Source organism: Haliotis asinina, chromosome 15, assembly GCF_037392515.1.
Source record: "Haliotis asinina isolate JCU_RB_2024 chromosome 15, JCU_Hal_asi_v2, whole genome shotgun sequence".
NCBI lineage: Eukaryota > Metazoa > Mollusca > Gastropoda > Lepetellida > Haliotidae > Haliotis > Haliotis asinina.
Window position 1 is genome coordinate 47,034,696 of NC_090294.1, and position 24,270 is coordinate 47,058,965.

The 24,270-nt window shown below is 38.5% G+C and overlaps 1 protein-coding gene across 1 annotated transcript; it reads left to right on the forward strand.

Annotated features, from left to right (window-relative positions):
- Window positions 1–186: 186 nt before the first annotated feature.
- LOC137265517 (ribose-5-phosphate isomerase-like) lies at window positions 187–21,722 on the forward strand. The gene is made up of 9 exons (XM_067800931.1): window positions 187–402; window positions 4,536–4,596; window positions 8,214–8,269; window positions 9,170–9,229; window positions 11,226–11,359; window positions 12,271–12,412; window positions 14,594–14,699; window positions 15,509–15,633; window positions 17,539–21,722. Exons 1-9 carry the CDS (start codon window positions 226–228, stop codon window positions 17,563–17,565), a joined length of 888 nt encoding a protein of 295 aa, XP_067657032.1. The 5' UTR covers window positions 187–225; the 3' UTR covers window positions 17,566–21,722.
- Window positions 21,723–24,270: the final 2,548 nt, after the last annotated feature.

The following is a 24,270-nucleotide window of genomic DNA, read 5'->3' on the forward strand; positions in this document are numbered from 1 at the left end:
GTGTCCGTTTTTTTATGACTTGAATATAGTTATGACTTTATTTACTCGCCATTCGCTCTGTAGGGGAGATAACTGTCCTAATCATGAATAACAATGTGGCGCCAAATTCACAAACTCTGAACAATGTGTTTCTCCGATAACTAGTCGCTTTTCATGTGACTACGCTGTGTGGAGCTGGTAAATTTCAGATTCGATCAAAGGTCACTTCCGACTTGAATAGCACACATGAGTTGCGTACTAATCTCATCAGTGAGAAACTTGTTATTCCGCCCATGCGACCGCCCCTTATGCTTATCATACTTAATTAGAATGGGAAAGAGATCATTTTCAGAGGCCATGGAGGACGGAATCACAACAGGCAAGCGTGCTGCCGCTGTCCAGGCAGTCGATGATCACGTTAGGGTAACGCATGTTTCTTGTTGATAAGGCTTGTACCCTAACTTGTGTTCTGAAGGAGATGCATTTAACGAAGGCTTGGGTACACGTGCTCTTGATAAATTTAGATTCATGTTTTGCACAGTGACATGATAAGTGAAGTATATTGCTTTTACTCTCTGACGGGGAACATGTCAAAACTTATTGGCTTTTAATGGTATCATCTGTGTTGCTTTCAATTTGTACTGAATTTGTAGAACAAAATCTGTTATTTTTGTTTTAACTGAAGGCATAAAAGTTTATTCATAACATGTCGTGTTGCTCACCGCATAGGTGAAATAGTCAATGGTTGACATCGGCTGGTCATTGAATGAGGTTTTCACGTAGGTTGTGGGAATTTCATAACGCTTTACTACTTTCATGTTAGTAATGAATCAGTGATGGTTTTATTTATTTTTGCTGTGTTTGGAGAATATTTAGTAAATCTACATTACAACACACTGAAGTAGAATCACATATATTTTTAATGAAAACTGACATGAAACATACTACTACTGTTACCTCTGGCCTGTATGAGCAAGGCACTTTCCATTGTTCTTTTATAATTATATAAATGTTTATGTTTTGAAAATAAGACCATTTATGATAATAACGAAAATGTGATGTTTTTTATATATTTGTGTATGGAAAATATTATGTAGGTGTACGAAAGTAGAGTTCTGTATATCTTTAAGAACTTTATCTTACAAAATTCCACAACTCTCACCTCTAATCCATATATACATTAACACACTTGCCAGCATTTTGTTTCATAAGTGTATATATGATACAACGTTATGGATGAACAACAGTAACAATTAACATTTAGTGAGTGAGTGAGTTTAGTTTTACGCCGCACTCAGCAATATTACAGCTATATGGTGGCGGTCTGTAAATAATCGAGTCTGGACCAGACAATCCAGTGATCAACAACATGAGCATCGATCTGCGCAATTGGGAACCGATGACATGCGTCAACCAAGTCAGCGAGTCTGACCACCCGATCCCGTTAGTCGCCTCTTACGACAAGCTGAGTCGCCTTTTATGGCAAGCATGGGTTGCTGAAGGCCTATTCTACCCCGGGACCTTCACGGGTCATTAACATTTAGTATCTGGTGAAATATAGAATAATGTTTTATCAGCATAATTTGATTAGTTCTACTGCAGGAGGATAGTCATACTTGGTGGACTGTCAAAACAAGAGATGAGGGACAACATGATAATGTGCAAGATAATTCATACACCACCACCTGTTAAAAATATTATCACTGGAATCAGATTGTCTCACGCGATACAGCATCCACTATAACAACTACTGAGCAATAACATTCATTTCAGGAAAATGTTTACCTCATTTTGTTTACCATGCCAGTTGTGTATACTACTGAACAGAAGTTAAAGAACATTGAAGGTTTTTCATGTGACGTCGTTAATCTGACAGATTAGATTGACTTCTGTCAAACAGAATATATGGTTTTAAATTGTAACTCTGTTGTGAATATAATATGAATATCTTGAATTACTGTTTGAAAAGCTGTCAGCTCTTTTTTTAGGCATTACCAGATAATAACTTAAACCTTTTTCATATTTGTTGGTTGAAACATTTTTCTGTCCCTATTAAATTGTTGGTATCAAAATATGTTTTTGAAATTCAATTTGCATACATATATTCATTGTTTTTAGAGAACAGAGAGATATTTTCTTTGTTTTCTTTCCATTACAGCTAATTGTATAATAGGTTTCCAGTATTGTTTGTCAAATGTCAATTGCTTTCCTTCACGTTTTGACCCATAAAGATCCAAGGTAGAATGTGTCTTCAGCAACCCACGCCAGCCACAAAAGTGAACTGTGCTTGTCGTAAGAGGTGACTAATGGGATCAGGTGATCAGGCTCGCAGACTTGGTTGACATGTGTCATCGTTCCCAATTGCACAGTGCTCCTACTGTTGATCACTGGATGGTCTGGTCCAGACTTGATTATGTACAGACCGCAGCCATATAGCTGGAATATTACTGAGTGTGGCGTAGAACTAAACTCGCTCACTCACTTCAAATTTCAAAATTCTTAGTTGGTCAGTCTCATAAACCTTAAAAATTACTATATGGCCTGAATTCCATGAATATGTATGAATAGTCCTGAAGAATTTGCTGAAACAATAGCATACTAGCAAGTTAAAATGTCATGTGTTGTTAGAAGTTATATCATGAACATTTTATATTTTCCAAGTAAGGTGAAATTATTTGAGAACGAATAGCAGTAGTGATATTCCATGATATACTACCGACAAGAAATAAGGGAACTAATGAAATAATAGCGAATTTGAAACTGCTTTAAATATCCACTAAATCAATTTTAGGCGTCAAGTTCAATATCTGGTGTGTCCACCATGTAGGGCAACACATTCACGGCACCTTGATGGCATGCTGTTAATCAATTTCCGAATGGTTGCCCATGGTATTGCCCGCCATTCCTCTTGGAGAGCTGCACCAAGCTGGGCCAGGTTGGCGGGTCCTGGGTCCCTGGCATACACCCTTCGACCAAGAACGTCCCAGAGATGTTCAATTGGGGACAGGTCTGGGGACTTAGAGGGCCAGTCCAATGTCTGGATACATTCTTGTCGGAGATAAGCAGAGACAATTCGGGCCTGATGTGGTCTGGCATTATCATCTTGGAATACAAAATTTCGGCCGATAACTCTAGCCAATGGAGCCACAACAGGACGCAATATTTGGTCAACGTATCGCTGACCAGTCATGGCTCCATTAATGATGACCAAATCTGATCGTCTGTCATGTGTAATCCCACCCCAAACCACGACACTACCACCTCCATATCGATCATGGTCAAGAATTGCTGCTCTGGCATATCGCTCCCCGCCCTGACGCCAACAACGTTTTCTGCCATCTGTGAATCGTAGGCAAAACCTTGACTCATCAGAGAACATGGTGTAACGCCAGTGGCGCATAGCCCGTCCCTGATGCTGCCTAGCCCATGCCAATCTTTGGCGCTTATGGTGAGCTGAAAGGGTGACACCCTTCAGAGGCCGTCTTGCTTTCAGACGAGCTTCATAGAGTCGGTTTTTAACGGTTGAGGTTGAAATGCGTCTTCCAGTGAGTGTGCAGAATTCTCTATTGATGGCAGGGGCCGATTTAAACCTATCGCGTAGAGCAATTAACGTAATGAGACGATCCTGTCGTGGTGTCGTTGATTTTGTCTACCACGCCCAGGTCTCGTTGCAACCCCACCCGTTTGACGGTACTTATCCCACAGGCGTGAAATTACACTTTTTGATTTACCCATCTGCCGGGCAACTTCACATAATGATGTCCCCCCCTCTATCATCCCCACAATTCTCCATTTTGTTGCTTCACTGAGATACTGCCTCGGAGGCATTTCTGTCAGTAAGTGTCAATCTCTATTGCATTAGTGATTGCGACTTCTCCAGTACATTTACAGGAGTTAACTTCTGTATGCACGTGTAGCACGTGCTGGGCATGCATTATGCGAAATTCCATTGTCATTGGATGTTGCGTTTGGGAGATACGCCACGATAACGGACTCTGTCGCAGTCAAAGTCATCTACATTCAATTTCTTGGTTCCCTTATTTTCTGTCGGTAGTATAAATCTTTAAGTCGACACTTGACCACAAAATGTGTCTATTTTGAATTGTTGTGTTGTCATTTTGTGTTTTTAATGTATGTGTTTAGTACACTTGTAACAAGTATGTATTAACCCAGACACAATCACTTTCATGGGTGGTACAGAGATCACATGAAGATATTTCTGAGGGGAAAAGTAATGTGAAAATGTAGTAATGTGGTATCAAGCAAATATAGATCACAGCATGAAAGAAGCCCCAACATGTGTCTGCGGAAGTTTAACATGGCAGATACAGCACAAATAAATCCTGTTCTGACGACAACATCTCCAAACAACCAATCAGATTTATATATTTGTTTCAAAGGACACCCACACAGCAGATACTCCTTGTAGCACAGTGGCACACTTGAATAAAATAAAGTCCAATCACTACATGCATGAAACGATAATCTCTTGACAGTTACCAAGGTTACAGGTATTGTATAGAAATTGTTGTTGACTGACATTGTCTCGTTTCCAGGACAACCAAGTGGTTGGTATTGGCAGTGGATCTACCATAGTGTTTGCTGTAGAGAGGATAGGTAAGTATTATTTCAACACATATCCGTCAGTGTCGGTCTGGGTCAGCATACATGTTGATGGTCATGTTTATGTGTGTCTGCAGTGTGCCACAGTGCACCCAGCATGGAGGGTATTATGCTTAGAGGCCAATATGGGGTCTGACAGCAAGTTTGCAGAAAATATCAAACTTGAATTAAATGCTTTTAGTCCAGTGTTATAGGTATAACTGCCCTCTTTCACAAACATATAGTGAACATATTTCAGAGAAAAAAACAAGTCCATCCATATTATTATGTTCAAAGCAGGACATGCAATAACCTAGACTTGGGAATATTTGTTTCTGGGTCTACATGACACTATAGTCTGTCTCACAGTCCCTGAACCACATTTTGTCTTCGTGGATTGCCTAAACGCTAAATCCTTGAAAGATGCTGGCATTTTTCCCTCGATCATTTGATTTCAATCTCAACAGCATGGCATATTATCAGTCTCAACTCCCTTGGGAGTATACAACTCTTGCTGCCCCAAGGTTCATCACTTTTAGTGTGCCTTTCCCATTCTGACGAGGTACCCATTTCACAGGTGGGTGGACATATTCATGTGGCCTTCTGGTCATATGCGTTGGTTCGTTGGTTCTTTTAAGTGCACCGGATTGTATACTGTACACTGTCGGTTGTGCCAACAGGGAAAGAGTATGCACACAAAGTTGACTCCAAGGTTTTCACACCCGGCCACAGGTGTGCTTGATCTTAACACATCAGCCTTACTAGATCTCTAGCCTGGTGTTTGAACCAGCTGGCCAAGCATGCCACAGTGTCATTATATTCAAGTATACACTTGACATGTGAGAGTGGTCATATGCTTCTTCAGCGTTTTCCTACAAGATCACGACAGAGGACGCCAGAAATGGGCTTCTCACAATAAACCCACCTGGGGACTTGAACCCAGGTCTTCAGTGGGAAGAGCTTTAAGCACAAGGTTACCCCACTGTTCACCAACATACGAGACTGGGTTATCTGTTACATGGAAGTTCATCAATAACCAAGCTGACATGGTCAAAAGCAGAATGGTACAATTGTGCCGTTTATAAGCTATTTTTCTGCATTTTTTTAAATATTGAATTTAACTTCAGCATGTTAATATCAAATTGCCACGGTTATGCTTATAGCTCATGCATCAAAGCTGGTTATATCTCATCTGTCTGACAAATGTTTATTATATTATACCGGTCAAAACTTTGTCATCCGTCCTATAATCACTTAATAAAAACTAGGCATTATCTCTTCATGCTGAATGGAGCCTGTATTTTTATGCCTTTATGTGTATTTTCCATGTTGCTTATCAGTACATTTAGCATTTCCTTTTCTCATGGGATAATTTTGATTCAACTGTATTGACACATCATAATGAAATGCCATTTACAAATATTCTAGTCAAGTTTTGAATGGAATATCTGTTGCGTCCAGATTGGGATTGAATGTGACCAATCACTGATAGTAGTTTATATTGCTAAAGAATACATTGTTCAAATTGGCTTACAAATAGTATTTATTTTGCAGGAAGTGAGAGAATTTGGTTTTATGTTGCTTGCAGCAATATTCCATCAGTATCACAGTGGGATACCAGAAATAGGCTTCCTGCATGGTACCCATGTGGGGAGTCAAACCTAGGTCTTTGGCATTGAAAGCGAACACCTTTACCACTAGGCTACCCCACCAGCCCAATATTGCAAGGAACTTGAACAGTTAATGTTTCATTTTAAATAAATTGAACATTCATAAGTTCTCATTTCAATACCCTGATTCTTACAGTTTAATAACTGTAATATCCCTTGAAATATCCCTTTCAAATGTTTATGAAATATATTTACGTCAACCTTCAGTATTCCTGCTTAAAAACAGACTTTGCAGACTAAATGTTTAGAAGACATTCTGATGTGCAAAATAAACACATATCAAGCAGCACTCTTTTCACCTCTTCTGTTTATGCAATCTCAGTGTCATGACGTGGGTGTTCTCCAGTGTCACAATGATTCAGCAGATTGTTCTGAATTGTGGTTTTACGAGAATTGCAGCTGTTCTAATTGTGCTCCAATGAAATATGCTTACTCATTGTGATTTTTCCTGGGGAATCTTTGAGATGTCAAATGTTATGTCACATGTATTCTCCTTGTATGTTTTAGTGTTCTCTGTAAATCATGTTAAACCTTATGTAAGAGTCCAATTATAGATGCTTCCTGTACATGAATAGTATTGGTTACCTTCAGTTTTTGTAGCTTTTCAATTTCCATATTTTATGTAAGAATTCACTTTTAACCTTGTTCACATGTTATACCTTTTTGTTTTCAAAGAATTGTATAAATTGTAACATTCATTCATTATTTTTGAATTTTTTTACTTTCTTGAGTAATGTTGTCTTGGATTCGAAAGGGAAATTTCTCGGTATCACACGAAACCGAAGGGTCTTTTCATTTGGATGCTGTAGTATGTTTCATTAAGTGTTCAAATTTATATCTTTGAATCTTATTATTTTCTTAAATAATCAAGCTAGGCGATTGTTTGATTGAGTAGCTTAATTATTGAAGCATTTGCTCATCGCTTCAAAGACCTGGGTTTGATTCCCCAACGTGTGAAGCCCATTTATAATGTCTCCCCCCCTCTCTCTCTCTCTCTCCTTTCTTCTCCTCCTCCCCCCCCCCACTCTGATATTGCTGCAATATTGCTAATAGTGACGTAACAGTAAAACTCGGTCACTTGTTTTGATAATTTTCTCTAATGTCCATGTGTAACGTTTGGGGGAAAAGACAATACATGTAGATGCAAGACAAATATAGTTGAAATGGTTCATGTAAAGCCAGTTTGAAAGATTTCCTTGTTTCTTGTGGTTGGAGCATTGGACAGGAAGGGTGACCAGGCATGGTATTTCATTGTGTTCAACTATAAACTGGCTTTAGTTCTGACTAAATCAAGCAGTCACATGCATGAATGCCCGCACGCTCACACACATTCATGCATGTCTGCAAGGGCAATACCTGTGAATATTGTTCAATACATCAGTTACAGTAGATAGTTTCTCCATTTCAGTTCAGTTACACCTCACCACTCACGGTTTCACACTAGACTGACTGGGCATGGCAGTTAATTTTGTTGTGCTGTCTGATTGTTTACAATATTTACAACGTTCCTGTCCCTTACTACCCATGAAGATCTGGGTTACAACTGGTCTTCAGCAACTCATGCTTGTCACAAGATATGATTAACGAGATCAGGTGGTGAGGTTTGCTGACTGGTTGACATGTCGTCTCCCAACTGTGTAGATCAGTGCTCATGATGTTGATCACTGGATTATCTGATCCAGACTCAGTTATTTACAGACTGCTGCCATATTGCTGGAATGTTGCTGAGTGCGGCGTTGGACAGCAAACCAACCAGTCTTTCCCCTTACATGCATTGCTTGACACAACCCAAACACATCCTGTTGGTCGCTCATGTGGAACCCACCCACCACTTTTAAAGGTTGACTCATGTTTACATGTTTTTGCTGGATATCCAACAAATTAATTATTGATGTTTTTACCTTGATGTTTGAATGTAGCAAGTGTAAGGTAATATGCAAGTTGTTTCTCATTTTCTTCCAGTTCAGAGAGTCAAGGAAGAAAAACTTAACCTTGTCTGCATTCCAACCTCATTCCAGGTACTTAATTTGTCGTCAGATGATGCTATGTAGGTGACATAGAAATGGCTGGCTGTCAGCCATGTTTGATTTCATAATTATAGCTCATAAGCTCTTCAGTATTTCTCTATGAAACTTTTGAAACAGGACAGTCATGGTTGTAGTTGTGTCTTTTGAAATATACATGATATTGAGTATTATATACGGATATATTTTTCTCAGCTTGCTAACTGTGATAGCTTTTTCTATGCCCAAAGCTTGATAACATAAAATCCTCTTCCAGTTAAATTCTCTTTTAAATTTGAAAATATGAATTGAAACATGAAGAAAAGAAAAAAATGGCAAAAGACATACAAGGAGCATGACATCATAACAAGTAATGCTTTTATGGAAAATGAGAGCGATAAGCCAGCAGGTCTGGCCATACTGGGATACCTCTGTTTAAAACTAACATCTTTTCCATCTTTGAACGTGGTTCCAACTTCCAGACCATATGGCCATTTGGTGTCAGTTTATAGTTGTTTGAATTTCATTGTATACAAGTACTTTCTGAAATTGTCAACATATACAGACACATTTGCTGCCTTATATGTCGCAATTACTGGACAAATGATCTGGTAAATCAGCTTATCCTGTTACTGAATCTTGCATAATATGAAAATAGATGAGATTATCCCCTTATACTGTAGTTCTATTTAGGAGAGACACCAAGCAATTTTTGGTGGTCATAAGTCAAGATGTAGATAACGCCATTGCATAACATCACTGTTAATAAATGCCACAAATATTTGCTAAGTTGATCCCCATACGGCTTACACATCATGAAATGGTTTGAGGATATAAACAAAGTGGCACTGAATAGAAAATGTATGTCTGTAACATGTGATGGATTACACAGTGGACCAATGTGTTTGGTTGTAGGCAAAACAGCTGATACAGGAACACAACCTGACACTGGGGAGCTTGGAGAGAAATCCTGAGGTGTGACATAGCAACAGGCTGACTGGATATGTATTGAATACACAAAATCATTCTTCACTTGCAAGTTGCAACATTCAGTTGCTGTCTTATGAATATACATATGAATAACATATCTGTGCATTTAATTGTGCAATTCATATGTTTGTTCCTCATAAAAGGACCTGGGTTCAGTTCCACACACTCACGCACGCACGCACCCTCACATGCACGCACCCACTCACTCACTCACTCACTCACTCACTCACTCACTCACTCACTCACTCTCACTCACTCACTCACTCACTCACTCACTCACTCACTCACTCTCACTCACTCACTCACTCTAGACCGATTTGGCCAATGCAGGCAGGTATACAGTTTCACAGTCCCTGAACTACATTCCTTTGCCTACTGCCCAGCCTTCTCTACTATGCTAACGACCCATGAAGGTCCCAGGATAGAATAGGCCTTCAGCAACCCATGCTTGCCATAAAAGGCGACTGTGGTAAGAGGCGACTAACAGGATCGGGTGGCCAGGCTCAAGACTTGTTTGACACACGTCATTGATTCTGCGTAAAACTACACTCACTCACTCACTCACTGACTCACTCACTCACTCACTCACTCACTCACTCACTCACTCACTCACTCACTCACTCTACAATGCTAACACCTTCGATGTAGCAGGTCCAGATATCCCCAGGTTCTGAATCCCTGGCCTCCCTAAAGCTCCTCATCAGTAAGAAAATGGGTTTGTTTCTTACTATCTAATTTACATCCATTCAGTGACAAAGCATTAGTCTAGTAGGTGTACAAGAACCCAATGTAGTCAGTGTGTTACAATGTGTTACGCGTTCATTCTGCATGTGAGATGTACAGCTGTTGTCATCCTATAAATCTACATTTGACACACTTAAAGTTGCACATGAATATAAACTGGGATTTCATTGTGTAAATCATAAACAATGTACATGCTGTACATGACAAGTACCTGTGAGTGTTTGTTCATTGTTCACAGAATAAACGCTACAAATAATGTATTAGAACACTGTACAGACCTGCAAGGTGGTATTTCATGTAGATTCTCTTTTGACACAGACTTGACCTCTTGCAGGGCAATAATAAACTTAATATTCATAAGTAGTATTCATACAAAGGCCTGTACCTTTTTGTATTTGTTTGAGAGTGAAAAGAACAAAGCAAATAAATACAAACAAAAAGAACAAAAGGAATAGAACGTACCATCAGTAGAGCCCAGCGTCTGGTGTCAGTTTCATGGACCTCAGTGTGAGTGTTATGCTGCCTTAAGCAAAATTCCAGCATTATCATGGCAAGGGGACACTAGAAATGGACTTCACATATTGTACCCATGTGGGGAATCAGACCCAGGTCTTTGTCATTATGAATGAATGCTTGAACCACTGGGCTACCCAACCACCCCTCATGGTCTGAAGAGAGTGAAATATCCACAGCATAACGTGCCTTTTGAAACTATATAAACCTTGTTCAAAATTCATATATACTGCACTGAATGTTTTACTTGCTCCACTTGGCAATTTAGACATGGGACAATCCTCCACACTGATTCTCTGATCAGAGTTCCACTGGTGATGATGAACTCTTTATGTCAAGTGGTAGATTGAAAAGCAAGAAAATGAATTTTGGTTTATTGTAATTTGTCTTGTTTGAAATCGAGTCGTACTAATTTTAGAATTATTTTAGGAATTATTTAGCCTGTTTATATAAACGTGACACATTATGACACACAATGAAGGCTAACATTTTGCAGTCAGAAACAAACTTTGTCCTTACAATATAACTGTAGCCATTAAAGTATACCATAATGTATCATCCAATTAAGAACACCAAATATACATAGTCAAGTTTTTTATGAACGGAAATATCACTTTTGCTGTAACTTCCAATTTGTTATGCCGTGGTAATGGCCTCAGGCAGAGAGAGCTTCTGTAGGACGTGACTGAATCATCCATTATTGACTTTTGTCTTTTTCATACAGCTTGACGTTGCCATCGATGGAGCGGACGAAGCTGATGCTAACCTGGACCTGATAAAAGGGGGTGGAGGCTGCCTAACCCAGGAGAAGATCGTGGCATCCTGCGCCCGTGACTTCATCGTTATAGCTGATTCCAGGTACAGTCAGACATTGTGTGTTTGCGGTGTGTGGTATGTCAAGGAAGAAAGTCAAGTCTAAAACATAGAGAACCTGTGAAGATCCAGTTAGTTACTGGATTGTCTGGTCCAGACTCGATTATTTACAGACCGCCACCATATAGCTGGAATATTGCTGAGTTCGGCGTAAAACTAAACTCACTGACTCACTACAACTATTGTGTTTCATGATGTTCATAGCCCAGCACTTATTTCAAAGTCAACTGGTGACTGGCCCATAGATCATGTGTTTTGTTGCCATGCTCTGCCTTGGCTTAGTTCAGACAAATAAAAACACTTCTCAGGCATGTCACTGTAAATCCTGACATTTTTATTGCTTACAGAAAAACATATTTTTCAAATATTTGAGTTATTTGGGCTTGCAACTGGCATTCTATTCTGACAAAGGCTTCACCAAAAGCATAGATCCGGGTTAGAACTGGCTTTCAGCCACACTTGTAAGACACAACTAACAGGATCTGGAAATCACAGTTGCTGGCTTGGTTGACAGATATCATGGTATCTCGGGTGTCAGATGTCAATGTATCTCAGGTGTCAGATGTCATTGTATCTCAGGTGTCATTTGTCATTGTTTCTCAGGTGTCAGATGTCATTGTATCTTAGGTGTCAGATGTCATTGTATCTCGCGTGTCATTGTGTGTCAGGTGTCATTGTATCTCAGGTGTCTAGTCCAGAGTTGATTACCGCCACACCCAGCAACTAACCAAAGTAGTACATGTTTATGACTTGTCATCGTTGTGTTGTACATGTTTATGACTTTTCATCATTGTTATAAACCACCATTAACTTAGGTACTTGGCCACTATTTGAGTTTGTCAGTGGATATTACAGCCATTGTGTATTGTACTCTCTGTTGAATCTGCCTCCTCCAGGAAAGATGTTGACAAGCTTGGGACCACGTGGAAGCGAGGTATCTCCATTGAAGTCATTCCACTTGCATACAAGCCCATCAAGCTGAAGATTGAAAAACAGCTAGGAGGTCTGGCAAACCTGAGGATGGCAACTAAGAAAGCGGTGAGGTTTTTGACGTATACTTTGGAAGAGTAATGATCCCAAGAGTAGTGATGAAGAAAGTGGTCAGTTGTTAAAAGCACAAACTGGAAGAATGATTAACCAGAGTAGCCAAAGTTAGCTAGGTCTGGTGTTTAATGCAGCACTCAGCAATATTCCACCAGAAAAATGTGAATTAATAGCATGATGACAAAGAAAGCTTACTTAGAGTTGTTAGACATGCAGCTGACTGACATCGGACGGTAGTGACATTGGTGAAATGGTCCGTCTGGCAGAAACAGGATGTACAGGAAGGAGGTCACTTTGACATGTAACTGACTCAGTGATGGTATCATGTTGACAGGCTCTGTCATGCAATTAAGCAATGGAGATGTGTCAGGATCAAATATGAAAAAGAGTTACTTGGTTGAAAAAGTTGGAAAATCATTACAATAGTCAAGCAATGATAATGACCTGTCTCTCTGAATATTTCCAGTACAGGATGTACCAGATATTTGAGGCATTAATCACAGAATATGATTAAGTGAAGAATATTTTATTTCTTAGCTAACATGTCTATGTGCATGTATACAAATGTCAGTTGAATTTGAGCTGCTGAAGTTAATCAGAAAGTTAATGGGTGTAATGAAATATATCCGACTAGATAAATAGATGTACTGAGATATGAAACAAGATATACAGATGTAATTACCTAAACACTGCAACATATTGACATGATGATATAATAGATATACCAAACAAATATGACAAAATATTCCACTGAAATTAAGTTCTGAGGAAATGAATAATTGTATAAATTGTCAGTGGAAATGTCACTTTTTGTGAAATTAGACACTAGACTACATGAATATAATATATAATGCAGCTAATGTCTTTGTTAACAATATCTTAATTCATGATACATATTGTATTCCTCTCATTGCATATATGTTACCACCCTAGTCATGCTGGGCCCCGTTTCACAAAACTCTCGTAAGCCTAAGGTCTCGTAACTTTTCTCGTAGCATTTGTACCTGGCATACTGTAACATAGGAGGTGCAAATGCTACGAGGAAAGTTACGAGATCTTAGGCTTACGAGAGCTTTGTGAAACGGGACCCTGGTGTCTTGGGAATTACTGAAATGTTTACATCTATGATTCAACATCATGTAGAAAAGAGTTGGTGACACCTGAGAATTTGGCAGTACAAGAATTTTAAAATGAATAAATTTTGAAGAGGGTAATGGTTTCACACAAAGGTATCTGTGAATAGAATGATTAAGGAATCCATATGTCGCTCCAGATGGTTATATCACCTGATGTTTTGAAACAGATGATAAGGGTACTCAAGTTACTGTGACCATGGAGTAATTGAAAAATGTGTCCTTGAATGATCAATTTTGGTGTCAGTGTATCCGTATATGTGGTTCGGTTTTAATGAAATACTGTCAGAAAATATGTAAGGTTTATAATTGTAAAAACTGAATATTCGGTATGGAAAATCGAGCATTTGTTATGAAATTACCATGAGGTATTTATTGTCTTGTCATTTACTGTACATGGTGAAAGTATCACACAACTCAGTTTAATGTCTTGACAATCGAGATTATCCATGACATTTTTTATATTGTTATCAGTATGTTTTATGGCTTTTTGAAGTGTAAACTCTAAATATTTTGTTGAGCAGATTTACCTAAGGTGTTGGCACTTTTTTTATTTTAATTCCATAAAACATATTAAAGATGAAGGTCATTGAAGGTCACACCTTTCACTAGCTGCTTATTTAGTCATTGGCACACATAAAGACGGTTGACAGCAGTACAGAATCTTAACATCATTCATGTTTTTAAAGGGGTAATGGGGTAGCCTAATGTTTAATGTGTTCACCCGGGTTCAATTCCTCACATTCATACATTATATGAGGCACATTTCTGGTGTTCCTAACCATGATATTGCTTATCTGTTGCTAAAGATGACATAAAACTAAACTCACTCAAATTTGTGAAAGAGAAAGCAATACGAAAAAGATTCTTTGAGAGGCATTTAGAAGTTAGGGCACAGAAGAATGATATCAGTATAGGGATGGACAACTCTTTCCAACAACAGAAGTGATGTTTCAGTGTAGGTTCTAATACATTGTACAAGCAAGTGAAGCATGAAAAATGATTCCTTTGTAAGGTTCATCATGGTATATTTCTGCCACAGGGACCAGTGGTGACTGACAATGGCAACTTGATCCTGGACTGGGTGTTTGAAGAAGCAAGGTCCTATGACTGGGAGAAAGTCAACGTCACCATTAGATCAATTCCAGGTAAGTCTTGTCTGTTACTTCAGTAGTACAAACAAATACACCTGGTTCCTGGTTTTTAAAAGCTTATTTATCTGGGCATTCAGTCGGTCAGACTTGGCTTATACATTTCATTGTGTCCTAAATGAGATCAAGACTCATGATGTTGATCACAGGACTGCCTCATGTATGTTGATCACAGGACTGCCTCATGATGTTGATCACAGGACTGCCTCATGTATGTTGATCACAGGACTGCCTCATGTATGTTGATCACAGGACTGCCTCATGTATGTTGATCACAGGACTGCCTCATGTATGTTGATGTGAACTGAAAGGTTGGCTGCCATACTGTTGAACACTACACTCCGCAATGTTTCAGTTATATGGTGGTGGTCTGTAAGTAATTGATTCAGGACCAGACTGTCCAGCGATCAACAGCATGAGCATTGATCTACACAACTGGGATCTGACGACGTGTCAACCAGTGAGCAAGCCTGACCACCCGATTCCATTAGTCGCCTCTTGTGACAAGCATCATAGGCAGATCTAGAGGGGGTTGCAGATATGCACAACCCCTACCCCCACCCTCACCCCTCACACACCTCCCACCCACACTCTCTTGTGTTCTGAAAGTTTATCAAATGATCATTGAAACTCTTGTGAAAATGGGTGAACATGGACAGAGGACCCCACCACTTTCTACATAAGCTGTGTCCACCTTTGAGCGTGGGTTGCAGAAAACCAATTCTAACATTCATCTTCATGGGATGGAGTGTGAAATAAAAGTTGGTAGGATAGGAAAGTGGCAGTATTTTTGTCTCTTGTTGCAGGAGTTGTTGAGACAGGCCTGTTCATCAAGATGGCCAAGATGTTGTACTTTGGCACCACAGATGGAAAGGTGAAGACAAGGTCCGCGCCATGGTTAACACCAGATACACAACCTTCAGCTCACAAGGTAAACCCAGTCTCTTTACTGCAACCATCCTCTCAATATACTGTAACCATGGGAAAGAATAGATCGTAAATACTCTATGCTTGTCTTCATATGAAGGTCCAAGGAGGAGTAAAATGCCAGTTTTCAATGCTGTGAGGCTTGCTTGAATATCAGGTCTTTCACAGTAAATGATAATACAGTCATCCCTCGCCATAACGCGGATCTTGGGGTCCACGGATGACCCCCCGCGTTATTAGATATTTGCGTTATAGTACCTAGTACTTAAATGTGGAACAAAGGCCAAGTTAAGTCGTATTTTCCCAAGGACATAATAAAACTGCTATTTTGTGTATTGTGCCCAGTCAAAAATGTATCATATCGTTGAAGGTGAAAATAAACAGACTTTGGAAATGAAAACGTATATGTACGGGAAACTTGCAATCAAAAATCACTAGACATGAAAACTTAATTGTTGTTCCTGTTATGCTACCTGTTATCAAAGACATATATTCACATATATGTCTTTGCTGTTATTCAACCAATCCGGAAATAGCGATCAGCTGTGCACAGATGTTTTGGTCTAATGTACCGGTGATTCAGGTAAAAACGATCTGATAATATTACATCAAAGAACTTTTTTTCCATTATCAGAATATTTTTAAATATTAAGCAGTTATTGTAACAGAATAGTATACATTGCTATCTGGCTAGTATATAATGCATGTTTTCTGCAAACATATTCAACATAACAATGAACACAGGCCGTTACCTGTCTGGGTACATTTTACATAGGAGACAGTTTGACAAGTCACCTCTGACTTCCTGCGGTACTTGCAACTTTGATTGTAAAAATAACAAAATGTTGACCATTTATTAGAATAATGTGAAATTAGTGCTATCGCAGTAGGTGCAAAAACGGACCCGCATGAATGTGGTAAGAAAATGTTGTACGCGTATGGAATAAGGTAATGCCACCGTGTTTCCGTTGTTTCTGTCAACAGTTTTAATAAATAAAATTGGAATTGAATTTGATCAAATAAAATGTGGTTTCTGACACCATAAGTTCTGGGCTGACTGTGTTTTAATGCGGTAGAGCGCGGTGTGGTGCATCACAGCAAACTTGTACTTGTCGTAACTTGACTGATAGCATGTCTTGTCTTTCATTTGTTACTGCTACGATGTTGGTATGATTGTTATTGAGAAAACCCTTCATGTTTAAGGCATTTGAAACAATGGATATGTACGATAAACACTGTCAGTTGCTATCAGCACTGAATTTCACTTGTTTACGTAATTTATAAGACAGATTTCTTGATGAGCTATTTTTGATCTCATGGAGGGATGTGATCGCAGTTCAAAATTTTTTATGGGAGCCACGGATTACCCTGCGTTTTAACCAAATCTGTGGTATCGCCAAGCGAGTCATTGAGAGGGATGACTGTATGTAAACAGTACAGTTATAGAGAATTCAAAGAGACTGGTTCCCCCTTTTAAAGAGAAAGAAGTAGACAAATAGTTCCTACATTTTGAAAAGGTTGCTGAAAATCTCAAGTGACCTAGGGAGTCATGGTCTGTGCTACTGAAGGGTAAAGCTCAGGATGCTTATTCAGCCTTGTCGATACAACAAAGCTCAGATTATGATCTTGTCAAGAGTACACATTTGAAAAGCATATGGTTCGATTCATGTGGATAATCCAACCCTGATCTTCATCATGACAAGCAAATACTTTACTTGTTAGGCTACCTCACAGGTCCAATTACATAAGTGATGACTTATGTTTCTAATTTGGTAAATGTTTTAATAATTTTCATGGTATTTTACATCGGAGGTTCAATAATCCATCTTCAGAAAGGGCCATATTATCAATGGCTCTTACACCCAACAAACATGGATAGTTTTCACTGTCTCATTCTTCTGTCTTCCAGACTGAAACCAATGGAAGAAGCAAGTGATGCGGAAGAGCTCCTTCACCTGATTTTATTGCTCATACTTGCTACACAGAACTCATCGCTGCAGAAACATCTTGCCAATCATTAGCTAGTTTACAGATATATGCTTGCTCAAACAAGGTTGATCATTAAGTGAAGAATATCTATATATTGGTCTTTATGTCATTGTCCTGGGCTGGCCTGAACCATGCTCAGGTAAATAACCTAAACTTGTGAAAACACTCAGTATAGTATAAGAAGAAATATTTTTGAAATAAACATGCTTGAATTAAAGACAACTTTTTATGATTCTGGGCAAGGCCAGCCATGAGTAAAACAAGGAACATATTGGTCTGCACCCCATACACAAGGTGATTGCAGTGCTATGACCATCTTACGTCTATGATAAAATATTATTATCACTTTAGCATTAAAATCTCTTTTAGAAGAGGACACTGGCCTGTTTCACCAAAATGTATAAATGTTCAAAAGTCTTTAATTTGTAAACTTGGTAATCATTGGACATGATGTGTCTATAATATTGTCTTTTATTCCCTTTCATTATCATACCACTGTCAATATTGCTTTGAGGAATCTTATATATGCAAGTATCATCCTGAGCTATTCGTCAGTATTTGTACCTATTCACCATCTCATATTGTACACCAGTGCAATAATGTCATGTACAGGGCATCTTTCACAATGATTTTTATATGAACTCCACCACTGATAGTGTCATGTAGGATGACCTTTTCCTGATCTTGAGGTCAAGGTCGCTGCTTTGCAGGCTGCACAGGGTTATGCCCCTTTGATGCAATGTAAGTTGTTTGAATCCAGGTTTGTTCTGATAATGATCCTTGATCTGTCACTCCATACAGAAATCCATCTCCACTTTCTTGCACTTATATGAATCCACATAAACATTGGTGATTGGTAGCACAGTGGTTAGTGTGTTTGCTCACATTGGTTCTGTTTGTTTATGGTATCTTCATCATGTCACCATACAGGTTGCTGATAAGGGTCATATGTGTCAGGATGTGCTGATATGAATCAGGTGTGTCAGGATGTGCTGATACCAATCGGTTGTGGTGGATGTGTTGAAGATCAGCAGCATCAGGATCTGCTGATCTGCTGATCTGCTGTATCAGAAATACCTGCACACAACTTCGTACGTTTGTAGGTACATTAATCCATCTTAATGAGTTCACAGTATCATTTCTTGAATTGTATGGTTGAGTTAAACATGACAAATGTTTCAGGTATTGAAATGCCTCCTTGAGATTTCATAGATTTATGTCATATCAGTTTATATCAGTCCTGTACATTCTGTGAGTTGGTTTGCAAACCATCAGTATTACTGATGGTAAGCGTTTACATTGTCAGCTTACAACTTTCCTAATAATTATACATAAACAAATTACATATTAAGATAATAAAGGTCATTATTTATGATTTATCTGAATTGCAAGCATAATGACAGGCACATCAAGGAATATATCATGGAAATTTTAAAAAATGTATTCTTTACTGTGTTAAATGTGGAGGCATTGGGAAGTTTTAGATAAGGAATCTTGATTGTCATTTGCTGTAGGTTAAGAGATGAATAACAGCCTCTGAGGTGGTGTAGGTAAATGCCTGTTATTGGTAGGAGAGCATTTCAGTAGATGCCTTGATCTTTTTACATACACCAACCAACTAGCTTGAAGCTTTAATCAAGTGTCAATTGCCATCATATTGTCAGTGGTAGTGGTTGTGTCCCCCACACATCAGTCTGGTTGGCTTCAAAAATTAATTTTGATAGATTAGGTTTCTTTCTCAAAGAAATTTCTGCATTTGTTTATTTTTAGCAAACCAACTAAATTGACCAGATGAATGACTATTTGCTCATTCCAACTGTTTGTGCAGATTCCATGAAACCCAGCATGGTCTTACATTGTGGGTAATTTCTACGTCACTGACAAAATGACTTCCTTAAATACTTGTAAAATTCTTGGATGCAAGTCATAACTGATACAATAAAGTTATTATGAAAGTCTAAATATATGGGGCGAAGTATTTGCAGATACTAGCTGCTACACCACTAGTAATAAGATTAAACTAAAAACTTTCAGTATTAAATCGTACTGAATAAATGGCCACAAACAGAATCTTGGTATTTCCAGTTTATGTTTGCTGAAAAGAAATCATGACTACTAAATTTTAAAAATGCTATTGGACTATGATTAAGAACCATAAAAACTATGAATGTATTTTTTTCACACATTTCTCAATTCTCTCCATTGCAAAATTACAATTTACATTATGAAAACATTTCACATTACTGTTTGTGAGAGGTTTATCTGAATGTATTGTATGTATTGTGTTAATTGAATTTGTATTTTAGTTTAACCCTTTCATTCACAACTTTCGTGGTTAATGTTATGATTAAGGGTTAAACTTAGTGCTTCTGTAGCTCAGGTAGTCGTTATACCAAATATAAAACTGTCAAGCAGTGTAGATGCAGTGTAGTATGTGTTAGTATGAAAGCTCAGGGACAGTAGGGAATTATTATGTTGTAAGGATTGATGGTTATTTGTTGCGTTATAAAGATCTGAAAATCAAATATTTGATGATCTGAATAGAGATAGTGTTAGTGCAATGCTCATACTGTTTCATGTATGTATTAACATGCTTTCTATAGCTCTACATATGTCAAGGAACTGGTCAATTATGACTGGGGGATGGGAAGGTCAGCAAAATATGATACAGTCCTAAGACTTAAGTCTGTGGCCCCTGCATGTACTTTCCCCTACCCTATCCCCAACAGCCAGTGTCACCCATGAAATCCAGGAAAGAATAGATCTTCAGTATCCCATGCTGGCACCAGTGCCTTACCCTCATGATAACAGACCATTCCCTGATATGATTAAGATGAAATATCCACGTGTATGAAATATTTGTTGAGTGCAAGAGTGTTGCCGACTATATTGTATTTTGTACAGGGCTGCAGTGATTCACCCAAACACCAAGTCGATTCAATTTTCAATACTGGACCCTCATTTCGATCATATTTGATTTGTCATGCATGAAAAGCATCAGACTTGCACTGTCATCTTTTTTTAGTGTGACATCCATCATCAACTTGGTGATGTCTACTTACAACAGTTCTCAATGGATAATTATCAGCAAGGCATCACCCAATTATGTCAGAATTCAAAATTCCGTTCTCACTTTGTGGAAATAATATGGTATTCAAATATCGAATCAGATTAGTGATAAATGTTCTCAAAAATTGAAACTAGGATGGTAAATCTGATTCCGAATCATTGCAGCCCTAATTTTGTTTGGCTATAATGGAAATGAAAGGGTACAGAGGGTCTGTTAAATTTTTTTGTGGCCAAATGACATTTCTTAAAGCATTTTCCATGTTCTGAAAACCTGAGTGCATTTCCCACCAGCACAAATGACATGGTGCTGATAAGATGAGCATTAGATTTTCAGTTTGTCATCTACATGCTACATATAAATAACATTATGAATTTTGTGAAAAAGTTGAACTTTGAGAGAATGATATTATTGATATTATAGATGATGTGTCACAGGGTGTTATTGCTGTTAAAATGATTATCTATTGCTGAGTACTTTGATATTTTTGATGATATAAATATAAATATTGGTGTTACTGTTATTCCAAGTATGAGCTGTTTTAATGCTTTAGTTATGTGGTCACATGTAAAGAAATGTTTTAAAGTAGGGTATTTTTTCTAAAATATATTAAAACAAGAATCATGCAGCGACACACCTTTGTTTATGGTAAGGTCTCAGACCTACTTGCAAGGGTTTCCTGTCATTTCAGTTGGACATGCTGTGGTGTACGTGAAATACTGTACACAGCTGTTTAAAATACATTCCTCTCTATTTTTAAGATTATGGAACACTTTTCACAGGATCCCAAACAACATTTAGTAGTGTATGCACGATTCAGAGAAGTGGATTTTGTTTTTAGTTTTAGAATGTGAATTAGTGTTCCAGTGTAGAAACTAATTTTGTTTCATGTGTTCCCGATCAAGCCATTATCTCTCAACTGTCTTTAGCTGACCATTTGTTGCTATGCATACCAGAGAGCATCTGTCTTTGTTTCATTCACATGCTTACAATATGTAATAGTAAATTGAAAAATAAACATATGTGACACGCTTAAATGAATTTTGTTGTATTTATTCACCAAGCTGTGGATGTTCCTCGCTGGCATTCCAAAATCTAAATCTATATTCTATTTCAACTTTTTATACATTCTCTATAATACTGCAGCAAGTGGTTTATAAACAAATTATGAGCCCCAGTCCAGTGATCAACAGCATGAGCAGCAATATACCTCATATGGGATGATGTGTCAGGTCAGCAAGCCTGACCACCTGATCCTGTCAGTGGCCTCTTACAATAAGCATGGGTTGCCCAGCACCATTTTTAACCTGAATCTGCATGGGAATAGTTGGTCGTGCTGATTGAGAGAGGTCCTCAGATCCTATTAGCATTGCTCATTATAACATTGGTTTGTCTTGTCCAGTGTAAGGCCCTGGATTTCTGGAACTGGGGTGGGACGTTGAGCAGACTGGAGAATTAAAGGCAATTGTCAGCTAGAACGTATGAGATTCATTCAGACGTTTATATACAGAAATAGTACTACTGCAGCAAATACTGCTAGGGTCTTCCTGAGACCTGTGTAAATGACAATAACTTACATCCACAAAAATTGCACGTCACTGCCTGTTTCGGAAGGACCAGTACAGATACTGTGCAAGCTGAAATATGAAATGATATTTCTTTTTCCAAAATGTCGCTTATAAGACTCTAATATAAAAATGAACTTAACGGAAGTCATCGAGCGACTCCCAAAGGCTAGAATACATGAAGTAACACGTGACAAAAATACGTCACAGTGAAAAACCTCTTTCTTGACAATGTACGGGTGTTATGAACACAAGTGAGTTCTCATGTTTTACTCATAATGCGTAACACCCTAATCATAATGGTGATGTGTATAAAAAATAAGCATAAAACATGCTACAATGTTTTACCATGGTCGATTTTGGACCATCCAATAAAACAACCACTACGGGGTTTCAGGCTATGAAACGTAACCCAGCTCGCCGTAAGAGGTGAATGCATGAGGATCAAAATGACCTGGGTGATGGCCCGTCATGTATGGTTATTACGTAATATCAATCACTGGATGGTCTGATCTAGCCGACAGTTTGTACAGGCGATAACGGAGATAAGTAGGAGGAAGGCCGAAAACACATGGAAAATATGTGCAGCAATAGGTTCAGAAAATATGTAATTTTGAACAGCCCTGTTCAAACTGGAACCTCAGTTAACTGACATGAAGCTGTGGGCAAATCTGCAGTTGTTTCATTTGTCATAGTGCTCAGGGTTAGATACATAAGGGATGGATAAAGGACGTGCCAGATAACACGCTTTTCAGATTCCTTCATCCTAATTTTCATTGGTTCATATTTGAAGCAGAAGGAAATAGTGAATGAGTTTTGGTTTATGCCGCACTCAGCAACATTCCAGTTATACGGTGGCGGTCTGTAAACAATCGAGTCTGGACCAGACAATCCAAGTTTTAACAGCATGAGCATCGATCAACGCTGTTGGAATACGATGACATGTGAATACCGAGTTTGCCAGCGTTTTCAAAAGCCTGGCACTATATCTTGTGTTCTTCAAGTGTGGCAAGAATATTTCCAGTGTGATCTTGACTGAAACTGTTTTTCTTAAAGTCGTTTAAATAAACACAAGACACCACACTGAGATGGCTTCAGAACAGAATACTCCATACATTTATTCCGATGCTGATTTATGTTGACAGTGCCTTGAAGAAAGGCATTCGTGTAAACCTTTAGGTCAAAGATATTATCATTTGTGATCACGTTTATAATCTCGAACTCGCTTTGGAAAAATGTTTTTACGGACTCAATTCTGCTTTACCAAATATTGCCCTTTTGAGAAGAGACTTTTTTCAACGGACCGCCATACCCGCTTATTAAAAAATACCGGTACCGATGTGGAAAACAGGAAGTTATGATTTAAGGGGGACTATTCCTTAATATATTTATTTTTAGACAAAGAGAGAATACATTTGCGAAAAATGCAAAGATTTATACTCGGCGCATATTAGAGGCCCACTGCTTATCTCTGAAAGCACTGTTTTATCCCCGCATACTGGAGATCCGTTGCTTAACAGATGAAATACGGTAAGTCGGAAGATGTCCTCTCCGACACTATGAAGTCTTATTTAGGATAAACGGGCACGTTTTGCAGGCTCATTCGTAACTAATTGTCAGTTTGTCAGCACATCATGTCATCCACATTATCACCAAACAATGTTGATGAGGACTGTTGCTTTTCGTGCTTCTTCTATTGAATTAAGAGTGAGTGAGTTTAGTTTTACGCCGCACTCAGCAATATTCCAGATATATGGCGGCGATCTGTAAATAATTGAGTCTGGACCAGAAAATCCAGTGATCAACAACATGAGCATCAATCTGCGCTAATGTGTCAACCAAGTCAGCGACCATTACCACCCGATCCCGTTAGTCGCCTCTTAAGACAAGCATTGTCGCCTTTTATGGCAAGCATGGGTTGATGAAGGCCTATTCTATCCATTCACGGGTCTCTACTGAATTAAGAAAGTCATATGAATGCAAAATAGTTTCTGATGTCATATGTGCATGTGTTCGTGTA